Here is a 22,797-nt window from a genome sequence, read left to right as displayed (position 1 = left end):
GTGTGCTCTTATCGCTGTTGCATCATACAAAAAAACAGACATCCCTGTCACCTTCAATCTCAAAAAGATCAGTTGGACCATGTACATTGAAAATATACTTCAATTGGATGTTATGTGTCCAACGATCAATATTGGTTAATTCGTACACCATATCCAATAATTGGTCATACGAAATGTCATTTGGAATGATCATACCCTTACTCTTCCCACCTTTATATGCATAACTGAGTCCAAACTTTTCCCAAGATAACAAACCAATATGCTAACCTCTTCCATTTCTGAATCACAAAATTATTAAATAGTCAATGAAAAAATTTAAAACGAAAAGTAACACAGTTATCAACCAAAACTTAAGTGCATGTGAAAAATTGTAAACCAAAAGCATGCAAGTTGTTAACGAAACATGCATAAATTTATCAACAAAAAACTTTTACTGGTATGCTTAAGAAAAGTAAAACAGTTATCAACTAAAAAAGCTACCTGAGATAAACGAAAATAAATATATGTTCACAATGAAAATACACACATTTATCAACGAAATATTTTTACTAGTATAGTTAGGACAAATATGGTGTTTTCAACACCAAGTGTGCTACACTAACGAAACCTAATCCTTAATCTATAAACCAAACAACGAACTAATATGATAACCATAAAATTGCTAGTCTTCATCGATATTGGTTGCCTTTTTCTCAACTTCTATGACATCCTCTACATTTGGCTCATCATCATTTGAATATTTGTGGGTAACATAGACGTTCATACATTCATATCCATTAATCACTGCAATCATTTCTCTTATATCGCTGTTGTTCTTCAATATTTGAAGTCCATGCTCTTGATCTTTGATACCTGGTATCTAGTAGTAGCACTCATCATATGTTTCATACCCTAAACCCTCAAGACACAATTCAATGTCAAACATGGACATCGAAGAAGGGTCACACTTCAATTCGTCTTTGAATCCTCCAACGTACTTCACATGAGGAGATACTCCTAGAAAAAATTGAAGAATCCCAAAATGGTGAAGTATAAGTGTAAACTTTCTGTCATTTTGGACTGGTCTAACCATCCTATTCATTATGTCTTCAACCTTACATTTTTTGACTGGCCGAACCTTCTTCTCTATGCATCTAGCCATAGTTAAAGTCTTTGGTTGAGAAACACCCTTCATTGAAACCGTGATATTATCCATACTATTGAGTTTTTTCTCTGTTGTTGGTTTTGATTCTCGCATGAACTTCCTTCCTATCCTTCAACTCTCAAAGATGGGGATATCTAGAGAAGAATTGGGAATTTACCTAGTTCATGGGGTGTAGAATGTAGATGATGACTTTTAAAAAAAATACAAAAAAAGGTGTAGTCATAATTGTTATATTTTGATTGGAGTTTATTTAGAATGAAGATGAGTGAAAATATTACTCATCAAAAAAAGTTTCTATTAAACCACTCACTCGTTCAGTGGTGAAGAACCCACACACCTCTTTGGGGTTTGGGTAAAATATTTGGGTGGGGGTTTGGCCGTTCGGGTATATATTTGCCTCGGGCGGCCTTGAAAAAAAAAAAATCTAAAAAAAAAAAAGGCTACAAAACACAAAAAGCAATAAAACAAAAAAGAAGCATCGAGTCTTTTGCGAATTGCCGCTTTCCTTACCCTTCAAATCCTTCGTTCACCACGGATTGAGTTCACAGAGATCAATATATTTCTCGAGAGAGCAAGAGAAAGCCTAGAGGGTTGAGAAATACGAAGGATGATACTGAGAACTCCGCCACCGAAGAGACAGAGAGATGAGGCGGCGGCGCCTATCGTGGAGAGCCCACCGGGCGGATCGGACCGGCGGCTCGTCATCTACGAGGATCCTCCCTCTGCAGGCGTGGCAACTCAAACGCACTCCGATCATATGCTCTGCACCTACCAATGCCGCCAAATGGTACTCTTCTCGTTCGTTTGTTTACTGTTTTCTTGTTTTAGTGCTTTGAGGATTAAACCTAGGAATACTCGGATTTACTGGGTGAATGTGCACGAATTTTATTTTTTTTCAGGTCTCTTTTGATGTAAATGTCGTGTATAATGACTTGTTATGCTTTGCTTCTCTTTATGATGGATCATATTTGTGGCATTACTCATTTCCAATTTGGTTTGATCATATTTCTTTAGAATTGTGAGGATTGATCTTTTAGTGTATGATTTGAGTTATGGGTAAGATTTCTGAAGAGATAAGCAGCAAAAATTATAAGAAAATTGCTTGTGCTGAAGGGGAAAGGAGAATTTGTGATTTTATCTTCAATTGATGAAAGCCTTTTTTAACTTTTTATTTTGAATTATAGTTATAATAACTGTAGGCTTTGTGCGTTCTTAAGTAGGGTCCGTTGAAAATAGTCAGCTTCATCCACGATATTCTACAGTCATTTTGTGTTCATTGGAATGATCAATTAGGAATACAAGTTGAACAAGATCTCAAGTTATTTTCATATTAGTACTGTTTTTTTATTTTATAAGCGGCTGATATATATAACAAAAACAAAGAAAGTACGAAAGGGCATCATGATAAATATGGCAAAAATAATAGCAAAAAAAAAAAAAGTTAGCAATATAATATTGGTATTGCTTTGCATTGCATGTAGATGCATAGCAATTGGATTTTTCACCACCGAAAGAATGTGGATATTTACCTGACGGATACTAAAAGTTCCCATTAGGAATGTAATATTCACTTTGAATTTGGCATATAATAAACATGACGTTTTTATAGACCAGGAGTGTTTGTGCTCTGATCAGTGGGCTTAGACATAACTATGTTATCGAAATCATTTTTTTTTTCGTGCAAGTTAGGTTAATCTTTGAAATGCTACCATCTGATGGACCTGATGGTTATATGGAGTGTTGACCCTGTGTATTGGGTCGAATGCAACTTGTAATTTAGCTCATTTCAAAATAACATAAACAACCAAAAAGTAGTAGTTATGGTTAGTATGGAATTGATAGATTATTTTAGAAGATTCAGCAGGCACATGAAAAAAGAAGAAGAAAAAGGAATAATTAAAATAAAAAAATCATATATTGTTTTGACAAAAAACAATAGTTATTGCAAACCTGATGGTTATATGGAGTGTTGACACTGTGTATTGGGTCGAATGCAAATTGTCATTTAGCTCATTTCAAAATAACATAAACAACCAAAAATCAGTAGTTATGGTTAGTATGGAATATATAGATTATTTTAGAAGATTCTGCAAGCACATGAAAAGAGAAGAAAAAGGAATAAATAAAATAAAAAATCATATATTGTTTTGACAAAAAACAGTAGTTATTGCAAACATTATCATCATGCACCAAATGGGTTAAGTGTTTTTTCAAAGCTACAGTTTACATTGATATGATAAAATATAAGTTTATCGTGGAATTGCCTTGCTTTCTTTTCTTTGCACCTTATTGCATCAAATTTTAGTTTTATCTTCCTATGTTGTTTGAAGACTGAAACTTTTTCTCTTATTATTGTAGGTTAAATCGGATTTCCTAGATGCCTTGAGCAGTGCAGAAAAGCAAGTTCGTGATTATCAATCTAAATTAGAGGCTTTAAGTGAGAACTTTAGCAAAGCTGGTGCGTGGTATATTCTTTGACCATTGATTACATAAGTCTCGTTAAATTACCCTTTCCATTCCAGGTTTCTCTAATTTGGTTAGTTTGGGTCAGGGTTTGTCAGGTTGAGTGGCTTTGTTTTAGTTTGCCTGTTTTTCTATTGAACTCAAGTGGACTTGAGTAGCTCTTGTTAATTTTTTGGTACAAAATTGATTAATCTGTAAGGAATTTTTTTTTGTAGTCTCTGTGCTTTTTTTTATCCATTAACTAGAGACTGTAAAATTGAAACAACTTTATAAAAGACTCATTGGAGAATAAGGCAAGGTAATGCAGACATTGACTGTAACTTTGAGCAAGTACAACAAAATTTATTTTCTTATATATGCAATTTGATGGAGAAGAAGCCTAGCACAAATGCAGTTTGAAGCATAGTTATTTTCGTAATCTCTGACTAGATATTAGAACTTGAGCAATTTTCCTTCCTTTTCACTTCTGCTGCACTATTTTCCCCTTTTCTGTGTATTATCTCTGAGTCTTTCGTAGATCTATTTAGTACTGCTCTGTCATACATAAGCATGGATTACCTAATCCAATACCAATTTTATAGAGGCTGAGAGGAAGAAATTTCGAGATCAACTCTTACATACAGAGCAAGAACTTGCTGCTGCCAAAGGACGTGAACAGGCATTGCAGGATCAGCTTCTGAAGGAATCCAATGATTCCCAAGAAAGGCTAAAGAAACAATTACAATCTTTCAGTGCACTTGAGGTATGCCTTTGAATATGGTTTCCATGATGGCCGACTAGAGGGATTTTTGCAACATTGATTCTAACACTCTCCCTCACGTGTGGGCTGGGCAATCCAATGGCCAGCACATGCACAACAAATAAAGCCCAACACTAGGGCTACACAGCGCTCTCACTTGGGACAACAACAAATGGGGATTTAAATTGAGTAAGTTAAAGTTTGAACCAAGGACCTGCTGCTCTGATACTATGTTATCAGTTGTTACTTTGCCATTCAACATAATAAGTTAACTTGTTGGATTGGGGCATTTCACGTCATTCATACATATTCTAACAGACTCAATGGAGTCTCTTAGGTTTCGACCCTCAGGAAAGTCTGTATTTAACTATTTATCACTCTATCAAAAAGCTCGCCCTTACAAGATGATGCAGGAGCATAGAGTGCACTGTTTAGTTCACTGTAGCGTGAACAGTGATGTATTTTCTGGAATATTTATTTTACTGTTTATTTAATTTTCAAAGCTATGTTTTATAACAGGCTTAATATTTGTTTTAAGTGGGTCATGTGATTAGCATGTGACTTTTAATATTATTTGATTTGTTATATTTACATTAGATGGAGGGTTAAGATTCTAGGGTACTAAAGGTGCTTATAAAAGACTCTTTTAGGGCAGTTTTCTATTCTACGTATAATAAAATTTCCCGAACTTTGTTCTCGGTCTCTTTGGAGCCTAGAATTTTGTTTTGTTGTAGTTCCAACTACAATCAAACCTTAAAATCGTGCTGTTACTGCTGTTACTTGTGAGTTTTCTTCTTCTACACTGCATCACAATAAGTCCTACTAGAGTATTTATATGAAGTTGCAGACTCCTTGGTAACCCTAATTCTATAAAACTTTCCTTATATAGAGAGATACTTGACGACTTAAAATATAGTAAATAACTATTGACTTAAACACCAAATACCATAATAAAAACATAATAACAATTCCTACAAATATTAATATCGAAATTCTAACTAACCTGCAAAATTTTGACAAAGCAAATCTATCAAATACCTTATCTGATAAATGCTAATTGAGCTTCAGTTAGGAAAATCAATATCTTGACAGAAACACCACGAGCTTACTAGTGCATGAAAAGTGTAATTGTTTCTTTAGTTTGATTCAGTTAAAGTGTCAAACAAGAAGTAATCATGTCTGTTAGAATGTTTTGATTTTTGGGAAATATTTGTAGTATACTTGAAATTCTTCTTGGAGTCATATATCTGTTATTTCATAGAGAAATAATTATGTGTTTTGTTGAAACCATTAATTTATGTCTGTTTTTAAATTTGGGATCTAGATAAAGCTTGAAAATGAAAGGAACCTCCGGATGAAGGCTGAATCTGCATCAGCTTCAGCTGAAGAAAAAGCAAATCTTTATGAGGGGAAACTGAGTCATCTTGCGGACAGCGTAGAAAGGGAAAAAAGACATCTCCACAATGATATTGAACAGCTGAAAAGAGAATCTAAGCTTTCTGTTTCTAGAATAAGTGCAGATGTGAGTTGCTTAAATATGTTGATTTAAAATGACAATGGTTCATACATTAAATTGACAGTGGTCCATGTATAAAAGCTATGTTAGTTCAATTGTGCATTTCTTTTGTTTCTAGCTTGAGAGAATGGAATGCAGAGCTCATAATGCTGAGAAAGAGTCAGATCTACTGACAGAGCAGCTGGAAGGTCTTAAAAAGCAGCTTAATGAGGTATCTGTTTTTAATACATTTCTTTTTCATATTTATTATCAATTTTTGGCAGCCGAGATACAAGTGTGTATGTTAGTTATGTGATGATGTAAAATTGGACACTGGTTAAATATATAAGGGTGAATCATTCCAATTGAGAGATCTAAATTCGACTTTCCATGTCAATATTCTGCGATTTATCAGAATATTCGGAGACAAAGTTAACAATCTAATATTCAATTGTGTGTGCAGTTACCTCAATTAAGAAATATATAATATTTCCAAAATTAATGAATTAGGGACTTTGTTTAATACTATCATCATGTCATGAAATCCAAATATCTTAAAATTTATTCCTTTATTGAAATTGTTTTGATGTTTGATTCCAAAACCCACCACACCAAGATGCAATGCAGACATGCTATACTGTCACAAAATGTATATATTTTACTACTTTACTCATAATGAGTATCACAATCCGATCCCAGACATCACAATCCTATGGGATTTTAAATCATGGTACACTAACAATCAGTTTGTTTGTGATTGCCATTTATGTAATTTCTTTTGCAGTGCTTGCACCAGAGGAGTGAAATGGAGAAGAAATTGTCAAATTTCGCAATTCAAGAAGGTACCTCTACTGACAGCAGTATTTTGGTCAAGCATTTACAAGAAGAGCTGAGAAGTTATGTAAGTCTGGTTTCCTCTCCTTGTACTCTTGGATACTAAACTCTGTTTTTGCTGTTTGTCACTGCAATTTTGTTACAATATATGTATGCATATGTGTGTATGCATTTATCCGTGTGTATTTGGACTAATTTAGGTATAGAATAATGCATTTTTGCTCTTGCTATTTTCTTCATCCCTGCATGGCTCTACTTCATTAATTTATCTTGTGCTACTTTCTAATATTATAAAGTGGAAGAATGCTAATTGCCAAAACTGCAAGGGCAAAATCAACAGCGATGCTTGTACTAGTTTCCTCCAAAAGTGACAAATATGATGTCCACAGTCAAATGCATCCATATTCAGTTGCCTGAGCCTTCACCATACTGAAAAGTGGCCATATTCAGATTGCTAGTCTTTTGAGTAATGATTTAGTTGAAACTTGAAAATAGTTCATTGAGAAAGTCCTGGATTTATCACAATGGAGCCGGTGATCATGCCCTATTGGTGGTGTTGTAACTTGTATTGTATGTTATTGGTATGGATTTTTGAGCTCCATTGGGGTTTAGAAAAGCTCCTACCAGAGCGATGCCAATCACGCAGACAGGGAATTGTTCATTATTATGTTTAGACAATTCAACTCGTTCCTTCAGTAGTCATCTGTCATCTACATTTGTTTATTTTTATTGGATTGTACCAGGAGTTTGAAGTGCGTGAGGCGAAAAAGTTGAAATCATCGCATGAAAACATCTTGTTACTGAAGGAAAAACTTTTGGAAGAGAAGGGCCGCAGAGAGAGGGCAGAATCAGAATTATCGAAATTGCAAGAATTCCAGCTACGCATAAATCAGTTGGAGGGTGAGTTGTCATCCTGGAAGTTGATAATTAAAGACATTCCTGGAGTGTCATGTCCAGATGATATACCTATCAAGTTAGGATCTCTACAAAAGTACGTGAATAGTTCTATTTTGATACTTATTGCTACCTTAAATTTTCACATACTTTGTATTTGGGAGGAGTTGTTTTCAGATACCACGGGAATTGATTTGCTAGTATAGTTAAGTTACTCTAGTTCATTCATGCCTAGTTATGTACTTGCGCGTCTGGAATGATTTCTTCTTAGTGAAGCTACTGATTATGCTCTTCTAGTTTGCAGCTGAAGTATTTAATTCAGGGAGCACAGTTAGTGTCTTTTGAAACTAAGATTTTTCTGTTCTTTTGCAGAGAGGTGATTGACAGCATGATGAAGGTAGGTGAAGTTAATGCTCACTTGAAACAAATGGAGGTGGCTTTAGATGCTGCTCAACTTTGTAAACAAAATACTGAAACTGAGGCTGTGTTGGCTAAAGAGAAGGCAGAAGCTTTACAAGCAGATATCAAGCGGATTGATTTGATGGTAAGGATGGGGAAGTGGTTGAGAGTGGTCAGTTGTTTTTTCTTTCTTGTTAGTCGTTCCATTAATTCTCGAAAGAATGTGTTACCCTGCTGAGCAACCTAAGATGGGGTAGAATTAGTTGATGTCGGTAGCAAGTAGCAACAGAGGGGCAAAATAGTCTCTTGAAAATTTCAATTTCGAAGAAAAAAAAGAGCAACCCAAATACCTAAAATTCAGAGTCAAGAAATATACTTGATGACAATGAATATGCAAGGAAATCAAATAGAGGTGGATGGAAAAGCCACCCAGAGCTTGGTCAAAGGCGCGTGTAGGTACTCGGGCAATACAAAATCCACCCAAAGCTTTTCACAAGCCTACATGCAAGTTCCTGGCCTTGGTGCGGTGTAGGCCTTGGCGGGGTGTTTTTTGTGCATTTATATAGACTTTTCTACAGCTTTATACATGTGAGCATTTCTATGTGATAAAAAATCCAAAAGTCATTTTACATAAATGACTTGGCTTTATAAACTGTTTATATGTGGGAACTGGTGTCAGCAGCTTTATCTTTCTTCTTGATTTTTTCTTTATTGTCGTGCACACTATCATAGCTCCTTGTTTTGTAGCAATTTTATGACTCCAGTGTTTTTTATGTACCTTTTTGAGGCATTTGTGCAAGTTGTATGGCTAATGAGTTTTACTGTCTTTTTTTTTGTTTTTAATCTTTCTGTTAGAGATGTGTATATTTTTAGTATTTTTTAGTCTTGAAGGGTAGTTTGGTCTTCTCATGAGTTATTGTATATATACTCTTGTATACTCCTTTGGAACACACACACTATTTTTATCTCATGGTATCGCAGTAGTTTTTTTTTTTTTTCTCCTACAAAATTTTTTTTCTTTCGTGCGGCGGCCCTCTTCTTCTTCTCCGGCGAGCTCACTGTTGTTTGCCACTGTACTCTTCTTCACCGGCGAGCTCCCTGCCGTGCGCCACTCCTCTCAACTCTCTCGGTGCTACTCTCCGTCTCTCTGTCCAGCTCACCGTGCACCACTGCCCTCTCTTTTTCCGGCGAGCTTCCTGCTGTGCGCTAGCACCACTGCCCTCTCTTTTTTTTCCGGCGAGCTTCCTGTTGTGCGCTATTGATACTCTGCTCCCTGCATCTCCGGCGAGATCTCTCTTTGGCACCCTGCTGAGTGTGCGTCTTCAGTCACGGCACCCAGCCAGCAGATCTGGTTTTTTGATCTTCTGAAATTGCAGTTTAGCCCTCCAGATTTCAGAAATTGCAGTTTGGTCCCTCCAATTTTTTTGAAATTGCAGTTTGGTTCCTCCAGATTTCAGAAATTGCAGTTTGGTCCCTCCAGATTTCTGAAATTGCAGTTTGGTCCCTCCAGATTTCTGAACTTCCAGTTTAGTCCCTACAGATTTCTGAAATTGTCATTTGTGTTGATGACAACTCTTGGTAGTGATTTTCCTCCCTTGCCGGGGACTGGTTCCTCCGCCACTCGGTCTCTGTCGACTTCTGCTGTTGCTACGCCACTCTCATCCTCGACGACTGTTGGTTTGACCACCTCTGAACTTCCTCGGGATTTTCTTCCCACTTCGACTGATTTTCGGCTCACCGCTGCTAGTGATTGGCCTACTTGGAGTGCCACGGTTCGTAATGCTCTGTTTGGCCGTGGGCTCTTATCTTATCTCACGGATGGTCCACCCGTTGACTGTTCTGATGATGTTTTAGCTGCTTGGAGTCTTCGGACTAATCGAGTCTCCAGTTATCTCATTGAGTCTCTCGACCCGGCTCTTCGACCTGATCTGGTTACTCAATCTGTCCATGTGGTTTGGAAGTCTCTTACTGCTCGTTTTGTTGAGCGCAGTGGGGCTCGTCAGTATTCTCTTCTTACTCAGGCTGCTGCTGCTCGTCAGGATGATAGGTCTATCCAGCAGTTCTATCAGCACATGCGTGGTTTTTGGTGTGAGTTGGAGGCCTTTCTCCCTGCTGGCAGTCATATTGCTACTCATGTGGCCTTTTGGGATATGAGTCATATGTATGAGTTTTTGATGGCTCTCAGCCCTGAGTTTGGTTCTCTGGTTGGTCAGCTTATACATCGTGACCCCTCTCCCAGTCTTGAGACTGCAGTTGCTGAGTTAGTTGCAGAGGAGACTCGTCTGCGCCTGCTAGGTGGTGTTAGGCCACCTCCCGCACCCTCTAGTTTCTCTGGTGTTCTTGCTGCGGCACCCTCTGGTATTTCCACAGCTCCTTCACCTTCATCTGGTCGTCCTACTTGTACTCATTGCCTGCGGCCAGGTCATACTTTGGATGACAGTTGGAAGCTTCACCCCGAGCGTCGTGTTGGACTTCGAGGTCGTGGTCGCCGTGCCTCCACTCCTATTGCTGCGGTTGTTACTCCTGCACTTCCTTCTCCTGCTTCTGCTATGTCTCCTATTGATATTCAACAGTTTCAGCAGTTCCAACAGTTCCAGTAGTATCAGCAGCGTCTTGAGCAGATGACTGCTTCCACCAGCACTGGTAGCACTCCTGCATCCTCTGCTTTCTCAGCCACTGGTATGTCTAGTACTTGGATTTTTGACTCGGGGGCCTCTCATCATATGACCTCTGATGCCTCCCTGTTGACTGATTGTAGTCCCGCACCTCCTATTCCCTCTATTTACACTGCTGATGGTTCTCCATTGAGAGTCTCTCAGGCTGGCTCTATTACTTCCACCTCAGAGCCCTCAGGCCATCTCTCTCTACCCTCTGTTCTTCATGCTCCTCAGTTGAGCATGAATCTTATTTCAGTTGGTGGTATATGTGATTTTGGCTATGATGTTTTATTCACACCCTCTTCTTGTCGTGCGCATGATCCGTCTACCAGCCGGGTGATTGGCAGTGGTCGTAGAGTGGGTGGTCTCTATCATCTCCAGTCTCTCCACCTTCCCTCCTCGCATCCCAGTTTTTGTGGTCTTGCCTCTCCTACTCCTGATATCTGGCATAGACGATTAGGTCATATTTCTGAGTCGCGACTGAAGAGTCTTTCCCTGTCTGGAGCTCTCGGTCGTAGTTCTTTTTCTGCTTTGAGTCCTTGTCTTGGTTGTAAGCTTGCTAAAGCTACAACACTCCCCTTTTCCCCCAGTGTATCCCAAACTTCTAGTGTTTTTGATCTATTACATTCAGACATTTGGGGCCCTGCACCTCTCCCTTCTATTTGTGGTTATCGTTATTATGTTTCCTTTATTGATGACTTTACTTGCTATACTTGGGTCTATCTCTTACAGCATCGCTCTGAGATTCTCGATGTGTATGACCGTTTTACCACTATGATTTTCACTCAGTTCGGTTGTCGCATCAAGACACTCCGTTCTGATTGTGCTCTTGAGTACTTGTCTTCTAGTATGCGCACGTTGCTCTCCTCTCACGGTACCATTTTTCAGCACTCATGTCCACACACACATGAGCAGAATGGTGTTGCTGAGAGGAAGCATCGACACATTCTAGAGACTACTCGGGCGCTTCTCCTTTCGGCTTCTGTACCTCGTTCTTACTGGGCTGAGGCTGTTCTCACTTCAGTAAATCTAATCAACATTACTCCCTCTTCAGTTCTGCCTGGTCGTATCTCTCCTCATGAGCGGCTATTCAGCTCCCCACCTGACTACTCTCGTCTTCGCACATTCAGCTGCACTTGTTTTGTCCTATTACCTCCTCCTGAGCGTTCCAAATTGTCCCCTGTTTCTGCCAAATGTGTTCTCCTCGGTATCAGTGCTGAACACAAGGGTTATCGTTGCTACGATCCCTTGACTCGGCGCGTCCGTATCTCTCGTCATGTCTCATTTCTTGAGGATGTTCCTTATTTCTCCTCGACATCTCAGGATCTTACCTTTCTTATGCTTCCGCCCTCACCCACTCCTGACATTTCTCTTCCCCCTACTCCTGTTTCCTCAACATCCATTCTAGATATTCCCATTTCCTCCACTCCCTCAGATTCTGCTCCCACTGAGCCTGATCCTCCATCTTCATCCTCCTCTTCTGCACCTAATCCCGTTCCCACTGCACCTGATCCTTCATCTCCTCCTCTTTCATCTGGTATTACTCCTTATCCTCTTCACTACACCCGTGATCTTGACTATGTCCCATCTGCTAGTCCTGATCCTACCTCATCCTCCTCGGCCACCTGTACATCCCCTGCTAGTATGGATCCCCCTGCTCCTCGCTATCCTCAACGCGAGCGACGCCCTATGGAGAGGTATGGTTATAGTTCTGTTTCTACTTATGCTCCACAGTTTACTGCTTTTCTTATTGCTCTTCATTCGGAGTCTGAGCCTACCTCATACAGTGAGGCCTCTCAGTTAGTTCAGTGGCAGCAGGCTATGGCAGAGGAGTTTGAGGCTTTTAGAGAGACTCGGACTTGGGATGTGGTTCCTCTTCCTGCTGGTGTTAGGCCTATTGGCTGCAAATGGATTTATCAGGTTAAACGTCGCCCTGATGGGTCTATTGAGCGCTATAAGGCTCGTCTTGTTGCTAGAGGTTTTTCCCAGGTGCATGGTATTGATTATGATGAGACATTTGCTCCCGTTGCTCAGATGACTACAGTTCGCACTTTATTGGCAGTTGCTGCTGTTAGTCAGTGGCCTCTTCTTCAGATGGATGTGAAGAATGCCTTTCTCAATGGCGATCTTTCAGAGATTGTCTACATGCAGCCCCCTCCCGGACTTCGGACTCCTCCTCAGCATGTTTGTCGCCTTCGCCGGGCTATCTATGGTCTCAAACAAGCCCCCCGGGCTTGGTTTGAGCGGTTTCGTCAGGTGGTGACTCAGGCTGGATTTATTGAGAGCTCTCAAGATCACTCTCTCTTTGTTAGGTCATCCCCTCAGGGACGGGCGATTCTGTTGTTGTACGTGGATGATATGATCATTACAGGTGATGATACCGCTGCCATTCAGTATCTTCAGCAACATCTTCAGTCTCAGTTCCGAATGAAAGATCTTGGATCTCTCCGGTATTTTCTTGGCGTTGAGATTACTCGTTCTGATCATGGCATTCTGCTATCCCAGCAGAAGTATCTCTCCGACATTCTTAGTCGGGCTGCTCTCTCAGATACTCACAGTGTTGACACTCCTCTTGAGCTTAATGTGAAGCTCCGTCCGACTGATGGTCAGCCTCTTCCTGATCCGACTCGCTACAGGAAAATTGTTGGTCAGCTTGTGTACCTATGCATCACTCGTCTGGATATTGCTCATGCTGTGAGTATTGTGAGTCAGTTTATGTCTGCTCCCAGCTCAGTTCACTATGGTGCTCTTCTCCGGATTCTCAGGTATCTCAGTGGGACTATGACTCGATCCCTGTTCTTATCATCATCTTCGTCCCTCACTCTTCAGGCCTACTCAGATGCTGATTGGGCAGGTGATCCTACTTCTCGTCGCTCTATTACAGGCTATTGTGTGTTCCTTGGTGACTCTCTTATATCTTGGCGCAGCAAGAAACAAAATGTAGTATCTCTTTCGAGCACTGAGGCAGAATATCGTGCTATGGCCACTACAGCTAAGGAGATTGTTCATCTTCGTCGTCTCCTTAGTCACTTGGGTGTCCATATTTCTGGACCAACACCGATGCATTGTGACAACAGGAGTGCTATTCATATTGCCTGCGATCCTGTTTTTCACGAGAGGACGAAACACATTGAGATTGATTGTCACTTTGTCCGTGAGCAGTTTCTGTCGGATGTTCTCTCCCTACCTTTCACTTATTCTGTTGCACAGTTGGCGGATTTCTTCACGAAGTCTCACACTGTTTCTCGTCATCAGCTTCTCATTGGCAAACTCTCGGTGTTTGACCCACCTTGAGTTTGAGGGGGGGTGTTAGAGATGTGTATATTTTTAGTATTTTTTAGTCTTGAAGGGTAGTTTGGTCTTCTCATGAGTTATTGTATATATACTCTTGTATACTCCTTTGGAACACACACACTATTTTTATCTCACTTTCAATGATTGTGTTCACTTTCTTCGCTCACATTATCTTGAGAGTCAAGTGAACAACTCTCTCTTTGTTAGGTCATCCCCTCAGGGACGGGCGATTCTGTTGTTGTACGTGGATGATATGATCATTACAGGTGATGATACCGCTGCCATTCAGTATCTTCAGCAACATCTTCAGTCTCAGTTCCGAATGAAAGATCTTGGATCTCTCCGGTATTTTCTTGGCGTTGAGATTACTCGTTCTGTTCATGGCATTCTGCTATCCCAGCAGAAGTATCTCTCCGACATTCTTAGTCGGGCTGCTCTCTCAGATACTCACAGTGTTGACACTCCTCTTGAGCTTAATGTGAAGCTCCGTCCGACTGATGGTCAGCCTCTTCCTGATCCGACTCGCTACAGGAAAATTGTTGGTCAGCTTGTGTACCTATGCATCACTCGTCTGGATATTGCTCATGCTGTGAGTATTGTGAGTCAGTTTATGTCTGCTCCCAGCTCAGTTCACTATGGTGCTCTTCTCCGGATTCTCAGGTATCTCAGTGGGACTATGACTCGATCCCTGTTCTTATCATCATCTTCGTCCCTCACTCTTCAGGCCTACTCAGATGCTGATTGGGCAGGTGATCCTACTTCTCGTCGCTCTATTACAGGCTATTGTGTGTTCCTTGGTGACTCTCTTATATCTTGGCGCAGCAAGAAACAAAATGTAGTATCTCTTTCGAGCACTGAGGCAGAATATCGTGCTATGGCCACTACAGCTAAGGAGATTGTTCCTCTTCGTCGTCTCCTTAGTCACTTGGGTGTCCATATTTCTGGACCAACACCGATGCATTGTGACAACAGGAGTGCTATTCATATTGCCTGCAATCCTGTTTTTCACGAGAGGACGAAACACATTGAGATTGATTGTCACTTTGTCCGTGAGCAGTTTCTGTCGGATGTTCTCTTCCTACCTTTCACTTATTCTGTTGCACAGTTGGCGGATTTCTTCACGAAGTCTCACACTGTTTCTCGTCATCAGCTTCTCATTGGCAAACTCTCGGTGTTTGACCCACCTTGAGTTTGAGGGGGGGTGTTAGAGATGTGTATATTTTTAGTATTTTTTAGTCTTGAAGGGTAGTTTGGTCTTCTCATGAGTTATTGTATATATACTCTTGTATACTCCTTTGGAACACACACACTATTTTTATCTCACTTTCAATGATTGTGTTCACTTTCTTCGCTCACATTATCTTGAGAGTCAAGTGAACAACTTAAAGGTCTTCCTGATACGAGTTCTTTTTTGCCTCATAACTGTTCTGTTAAGCTGTTGGCCATTTGTTGTAATTCCTAGGCTATTATTTCTACTTCCTGTATGGTACTGGAAACAACTTGTGTGGCTCACAGATCCGCTTGTGTAGGTTTAGACACTGTGAATCTGGAGTATGAATACAGCTTTGTTACATATTGGTATAGAACAACTCTCAACTTCTAACATTTTTATAACTGTCAAACAGTTTTGGGAAAATGGTAACTGTGTGTTAGCATAATTAATGCTGTTCTTTTTGCCTAAAGATATCCGTAGTGGCATGCTTTTGGTTTTTAGATGCACTACTCATTAGGGGGTTACAGAAGGTACGTATCTACTTATTCTTATGATAATAATGGTAAATATATGAGACTCCGTGGATTTCAATGATTATCAGTGTGTATACATATGTATGTATCTATATTTATATTTTTCTTTGAGAGATTTGTTTTTAATTGCAGCTCTCGATGGTTACTGAAGAGAGAGATAAGTTAAAAATTGTTGTTAATGAGTTTTCAAGATTAAAGAGTGGTGAAGCAGGAGATGAAGCAACTAATAGAACTCTTGTTGAGGTCATTAAATCCTTATCCCGATATGATTTTCTATTGCAAGACCTTTCCTATGAACTTTGTTTGACACTTCCTATATAATATTTTTAAATGTGCAGGACTTTGAATCGTCTCTTGTGAAGAAGGAATCCTGTATTAAAGAATTGGAGAACACTTTACGTGAACAAAAAGAAATCAACAACCGTCGCCTTAATGAAATAAATTTGCTCAACGAAAAGCTTAGTAACGAAGCTAAAAGAATTAAGTCAGTAGAAAGGGAGGGTGATCGACTTCGTTCGGAGATTTCACTATTGGAGTCAAAGGTAGGTGTCAAAGGCATGCATGGAACCTGATATTGAAAATTGAAATGCTTAAAGGCTAATGAGGTTAGGCTCTAGGAAAGGATAGAATGAAACGTCATTAAATTAGGTTGTGATCCTTATTGAAATTACTGGGACAACATTTCTCTGCTTCGATGATTGTTAATATGGTGCATTAAACTTCAAAGAATTTTTTCCGAGCTACCTCGTAGAGGATTTATTATATCTTGTCAACTATAGATCATAGTTTCTGTTAAGCCTTATGCTCATGCGCTACTCTCTAGCATTTTACCAAATAAAAGAAATGAGAAGACAAAACAAGTTAGCCAGATATATTTTTTCTGACAAACCCTTCTAATATGTTATACCAGGTCTTTTCTGTCTTGTTTTGTAAATTATGTATACTCTTGCTAACTAGTTTATCATTCAATTATAGATGCTTGATTTATTTTCTTTCCAAGGACTGATTTCTCAATAACCATTTATCATTTTCTTTCCGTAGTTGGGTCATGGCGATTATTCTGTTGCAAATACAAAAGTATTGCGAATGGTAAATACTCTTGCTGTCGATAATGAGGCAAAACAAACCATAGAGGCTTTGCAGACTGAGTTACAGAAGACAAAGGAAAAGTTACAAGCTGTTGAGGAATTGAAAAGCCAATCAGGTATGAAGCTCTGTTTCTTGAACAACAGATTTTCCTGTTTACATTGTGCCTCTGTATTATTTTTATTGTGTTATTTGTCTTTTTGGCTCATGACCCTCATCCCTTAGCAAATTTATGTTTCATATTATTGTCTTTTTTTTTTCTTTTCTTTTTTGGCTCGACAAGTGATTTTGAAGTTGTAACTTAAATGTATATGATCCTTGGTATGTCAGTACATTTCTACACTCTTGTGGCTATCATACACATCCTGGCCAAACAGTGAGAAGTGTTGCTACCTAAAAAACTGAAGATGTGTATATCTTTAATAAGATTTAAAAGGAGCTTTATGTAAATTGATAATGGGTTTAGCCCCATCGGTCATATTCTAGCAGTGAGCATACAATTTCAGACTGTGAGTACTTGGATATGGGTCTGAATAAGCTTTATGTGCTCGTCTCGAAGTAACCTTCAATGAATTTCTTCTTAAGCTAAATCTGGGGCACGCACTTGTGTTCTCAATGTCAATACCTTTTTAACTCCCAATCAAATTTGATACTGTAGTCATTGCATTGTTTTTCCTGGTTAATGATTTGTGGATTCTTCAGGTGAGGCTGGGAAACTGGTTGACTCGTATATATCTGGGAAGATAGTGCAGTTAAAGGAACAAATTGCAACACTTGAAAAACGTGAAGAAAGGTGCTTGGTTGACACGTGTTTTCATTTTAGTTGACTTTTTGATGTTTAAGTGGTTCTGTCATAGCTAAAGCATTTTGTTGTGCCCACTAAACAGATATAAGACTGTTTTTGCGGATAGAATTTCAGTGTTCAGAAGGGCATGCTGTGAGCTTTTTGGCTACAAGGTATGGGTTGTTTATTCTGGTGTTCTGATTCATATAATATTGTCTCCACTTCCATCTTGGCCAGGTGTGTAAATGAGCAGCTGAGTCAAGCTCTTCCATGTTCAAGCTTGTTCATTTTTAGAAATACCAAGCTCAAGCTCAGTCTTGTTCAGGCTCACTAATTAATAAGATTTTCAAGCTGGTGCTTGTGCTCAAACTCCTCAACAAGCTAATTAATGAGCTCAGCTTTTAGCTTGTTTGTGAGCTCACTGTTGGTTCGGTGGAGATTCATAGTGTCTACACTTTATGAGCTCATTATTAGTTTGCACACACCAGCAAATTAGGAAGCAGTAGGTAACTTAACTTGATGCCATTGCGAATTAGGAAATTGTCAAGATAAAAGATTGATAATATTAATTTGATATAATGATTAGTACAAGGCGAGTCCTTATATAGGGGAATAGAGGAAAAGTCAAACCTAGAGATGAAGGAAAAAATTCACCATAAGAACTAAATCAACATAAACCAGGAAATTAAATCATAATAATATTTTCTAACACATAAATCATAATAATATATTCTACAACCTGGGCGGCACCCGGCTTTGCCGGATGTGGTTGAACGCGCTCTCACATGCTGCGGTGTTGATGTACCTGGGTGACTGGGCAGAACTTTCAGGCGGCGCTTCTAGCAGCAATCTTCTGGGGTTGAGCATATTGGCACCGTCTAGCTGGAAAACAGATCACCAGAAAAGTCACTGAAAAACAGGTCGTTGGAAAACAAATTGTCGGGAAAGTCACCAATGGTGGGAATCTGAGGGCAGAAGGTCGGATGGCGCCGAAGATGATTGTAGGATGGCTGGTCAAATATAGTGGGCATCAGAGGGTTCACCGGAGTTGATGCAGGCTGAACACACCACTGGTGTTTACACCAAGGCGGAAGGACTTAGAAAATTATGGTTGTTGAGAAATTGCTACGATCTATAATGATAATATAGATGAGGAGAAACACAAGTGTTGCTGACGCCGCCACTGCCCTCGAAAGCAACCACAAGGCAGTGGCCACAGAGGAAAAACATATCCTCTAAACCAACAACAAAAAACCTTGCTATGATACCATGTTAAAATTAAAGATTGATAATATTTATTCAATATATTGATTAGTACAGAGAGAGCCCTTATATTGGGGAATATAGGAAAAGTCAAACCAAGAGATGAATGAACCTTAGAAATTAAGGAAACACCATAAGAACCTAAATCAAATAAACTAGAAAACTAAATCATAATAATATATTCTTAAAGAAATGAAACCTCATCTAGTTTTTGAAAGATAGAATACATTGTATATTGTGTTAATAAATCTGTCATAAGTCTTGAATTGGTCCCCGTGCCACGCTAATTTTGATCCCTCATTTTAGTCGAACCCTTTGTGTAAAAGGATGATATACTTCTGTAATGCTGAAAGCTATTGAATCTTTTATCCCTAAACAAAATTACAAACCTGTCACGTTCTGTTGTCTGGAGGTCTTATGAGTTTGTGGTTAATATGTTATCATTGCAACTAGCATTAGTTTCCCACCGAATGACAATTGATTGTCAGGGATGTTTGGTCTGAAGCACAATGGCCTAAGGTATGCAATTATTAAGAGTCAATGTTGAATGGGGCAATTCAGATACCTGTCTTAGACAGCATTGATAGATTTGATTTTTTTCCCTTCAGTTTCAAAAACCTCGATCAGTCTTCAAACTAATTATCATTGTTTGAGGTATATATATATGGCTTGTCACTTCTTGAAGTATTCGTGAAACATAGGTTTATGTCATGCAGAAAACTTAAAATGTTATAACTGGAAGTTTAGGTTGACACAATGGTGGGAAATGAGTGATTTGTTATGATTTGTGGCCTGATATTTCTGTTATTGTCCCTTTTAAGACCTAGGGTTTAGGGAGCATGGAGAATCGTAAAGGGTCATGTACTCATGTTAACTGTTCTATATATGTATTTCCTTACCAGAGAATGTGGTACTCTGTACCTATTGTAAGGTAGATGGATAGTAACTCATAATTTTGCGAGATGACTATTAATTTGTTCAACTACTAGGACATTACTTCCTGTCTAGTCTGACATAAACACTTAATGAATTTGTTTTGATACATTCTTTTTCTTTTCCAGATTGTAATGGATGAACATCAGCGTCCTAATGGAATCCCAGTGACTCATTTCACTCTCCAATCTATTTATGCTCAAAGTGAGGATGAAAAGCTTGAATTTGAATATGAATCGGGGAATACAAATATTTTGGTAAGATACTGAGCCTACCTTCACTAGGATCGATCTATCACATTAGAGAAGTAATTATAATATTCCGTTGGCAATCTGTATGACATGTAGAATCGAAACTGATTAAATTTTCCTTTATCACATGGGTAGAGAAGGATAATCTGTGCCTCTGATGTAAATGAAGACAAATTAGCAATGATTCTAGAGGCAACCGACTTCTGTGTGTGTGTGTGCTCGTGTTTTCTAAAATATTTAGATTTATTTTCACAATCAATTTTTGAGAAGAATTCTGCTCATCTTTTTCCCACTTTTTTACTTGCACGCAGGCAAATGATTACACTTCTCAGCCTGAAATATCTCACCAGGTATGAATAACAGTATTTTTCTCATTATTCATTTGTGTGTGCATGTTGGTTGGGAGGAGGAGTGAATCGATGTTTTGGACATTAGATGTATGCAAGTACATATACACACATATAACATGCTTCTAAATTGGCAAGGCTACTACTCTCTTTGTATCTCATTGAGTAAAAGTTCAGTGGCAAAAACTTCTTCTCAAGAGAATCTGAAATAGTTATTAGTTTCAGGGGTCTTGAGTTATATTATTATCTATTGCCCAAAGATACATTTATTCACCGTAGTAAAAATTTTCTTTCCTAGGGACCAGCTGCAGGTGGCTTTTACCCCACATGCTGGTCTTATTTGGGAAATGGCGGTGGCTTTGATCCTGTGGTGTTGTGTGACCATAAAATATTCTTCTGCACAAGTTGAACTGTGAATATTTCATTTATAGTTTAGTTTACCCAATAAGTTGAGACTGGTACTTTTTACAAGTTGTTTCTGATTCTTCATGTGCTCCACTCAATCTTTGGCTGTCTGTACAACTCATCGGAAGAATACATATTGCAGATTGAGATATTTGTTCAGAAAATGCATTCAATTCCTGCGTTCACAGCCAATTTAACAGTGGAGTCTTTCAACAGGCGGACTATATCTTAAGCTTAATCCAGAGATACATTGTCACCATGAGTGTATATTGTGTTCCCTGCCAATGTAATTGTGAAATGTTGCTGAATTTGTTATTTTTGTGGCATTCGCAGTTTAAACGATTTGTATGCATTTAGTTATATATCTTTGCATACTCTATCAAGTATGTACTATTGTATAATTAGTTAGCGTTTTCGGCTATTCAATGGGTTTGGGCTCGGGGATGTTTATGGTTCATAGTGAGTTGCAATGAATTTATCAAGGGTAATTTTATTTGCACATCACTAAAGTAGTAACTTTACACTACTTTTTTAAAAAAAAAAAAAGAACTTTACAACACTTTTAAATTTTTTAATTTCAGTACTAAGTTTACATCACAATTCTTCAAAAGAAAATGTAGAGTTTACACGTCAAGAAACTTTATAAAGTAATATTGATTTCATTGAAAAATTGTTGAAGATGGAAGATGACGAGTTATATAAGGATTATACGAATAAATATTAGCAACAACATCTCGAAAACAATATTGTTGACAATGAAAATAATGGTAATGGTGAAGAGTAAGTCTTTTTCTTGTGGTTTTTTTTTGAAAGTTTTTTGTACGATTCACGAACACTCACTAATGCTATGTGACAATTGTTTTATCGATCTTGTTCGATTTGAGAGATTTTCATAAGTAATATACATGTTACAGAGATTTACAAATCAAATGTCTTTCCTTTACTCAATCTCTGACTGTTTGACGTTGATATTGGACATCTTCTTGGTTGGAATTGCAATTCGACGCTCGTGTTTATAAACGGTGGGAGTTACTGTCTGTTAATGGTGAAATTGGTAAGGGAAGGGGAGAGACAATTGTGGATTATGGTTACAATGTGTGTAAACTTAACAATATTCTTCCTAATATTTTACAAATGAAGGGTATTTTGATCTATTCATCATAATTTTGTATGTAAACTCATAAATTTTGTATGTAAACTTATATTGTTTTAAAAGTTGTGTAAAATTAGTATTTTAATGGTGCATAAATAAAAATTTCTCATTTACAAATGATGTGATATTGGTACTACAACCAATTGAATGACGTAGCTCTAGAGAATTTGTAGGGTGGTGGTGGGGATATTGGAGTATAACAGTAACTACCATCTCCAACACAACCACCAACAAAAAGGCCATCATTTGGTGTTTATGTTGTAGTTACAAAAAATGTTGAACTCCTATGTACAAGACTCTCGTAATAGAGAGGAGTTGGGGACAAATAGGTCATCTGTTATACTTTGGTTATGCATAGTATCTTCAATGATTCAAGAAGAAGAAGATCAAAAGGATGAAGAAAGTTTAGAGAACATGGAGGAAGAAGAAAAAGATGTAATTCTCATAATCAAAAAATGAATGATACAACGGCTAGTAAAACCATTTGAATCTGTCTGTGACAAGACAAATAACAACAATATAATATAAACAAAGTTAAAATAACTTAAATGATAAAAGCCCAACAAGAACAGGGCCAATATAGAACCAATATTAACAAAGACAAAGACCCAAAGCCCATAATCAAGCCTTCAAGAGAAAGGCCCAATTAGACAAAGGGCACAAAGGAGAAGCCTTTGTTGTAAACCCAGCTCTGCAGACCTCAACTATGCCAGAGATGAAGGACAGCTGAAAGAGGCGGAACACCATCGAGGCTTTCAATGTCTGCACACTTTAACTCCACATGATATGTGGAGAGAGTGGAGAGATTGTTTACAGGAATTGAACTTGTGATCTTTAGGTTTTATTCTTGTAGCTCTATCACTAGATCACATGTTCAACTGTTAATAGAAACAAAGTCATTAAGAGACGC

The 22,797-nt window shown here is 38.5% G+C and overlaps 1 protein-coding gene across 1 annotated transcript; it reads left to right on the top strand.

Moving 5' to 3' along the window:
- The first annotated feature begins 1,560 nt into the window (after positions 1–1,560).
- On the top strand, positions 1,561–21,160 carry LOC119982475 (mitotic spindle checkpoint protein MAD1). The gene is made up of 16 exons (XM_038825868.1): positions 1,561–1,931; positions 3,503–3,602; positions 4,189–4,349; positions 5,671–5,868; positions 5,981–6,073; positions 6,626–6,742; positions 7,419–7,666; positions 7,942–8,113; positions 15,798–15,908; positions 16,004–16,207; positions 16,707–16,869; positions 17,454–17,544; positions 17,639–17,708; positions 19,860–19,988; positions 20,294–20,332; positions 20,877–21,160. The coding sequence occupies exons 1-16, from the start codon at positions 1,752–1,754 to the stop codon at positions 20,964–20,966; spliced, it is 2,166 nt and encodes a 721-aa protein (XP_038681796.1). The 5' UTR covers positions 1,561–1,751; the 3' UTR covers positions 20,967–21,160.
- The last annotated feature ends 1,637 nt before the right edge of the window (positions 21,161–22,797 follow it).

The sequence above is a fragment of the Tripterygium wilfordii genome, chromosome 17, assembly GCF_013401445.1.
Source record: "Tripterygium wilfordii isolate XIE 37 chromosome 17, ASM1340144v1, whole genome shotgun sequence".
Taxonomy (NCBI): Eukaryota; Viridiplantae; Streptophyta; class Magnoliopsida; order Celastrales; family Celastraceae; genus Tripterygium; species Tripterygium wilfordii.
The sequence above is the reverse complement of the archived record's forward strand: the minus strand, read 5'-3'. Positions and strand labels throughout refer to the sequence as shown.

Excerpts from the sequence above, each read along its gene's own strand:
- LOC119982475 (XM_038825868.1), top strand. The coding sequence starts at position 1,752 with ATGATACTGAGAACTCCGCCACCGAAGAGACAGAGAGATGAGGCGGCG. Across the intron at positions 4,350-5,670 it reads AATCTTTCAGTGCACTTGAG|ATAAAGCTTGAAAATGAAAG; the intron begins GTATGCCTTTGA and ends TTTGGGATCTAG. Across the intron at positions 7,667-7,941 it reads AAGTTAGGATCTCTACAAAA|AGAGGTGATTGACAGCATGA; the intron begins GTACGTGAATAG and ends GTTCTTTTGCAG.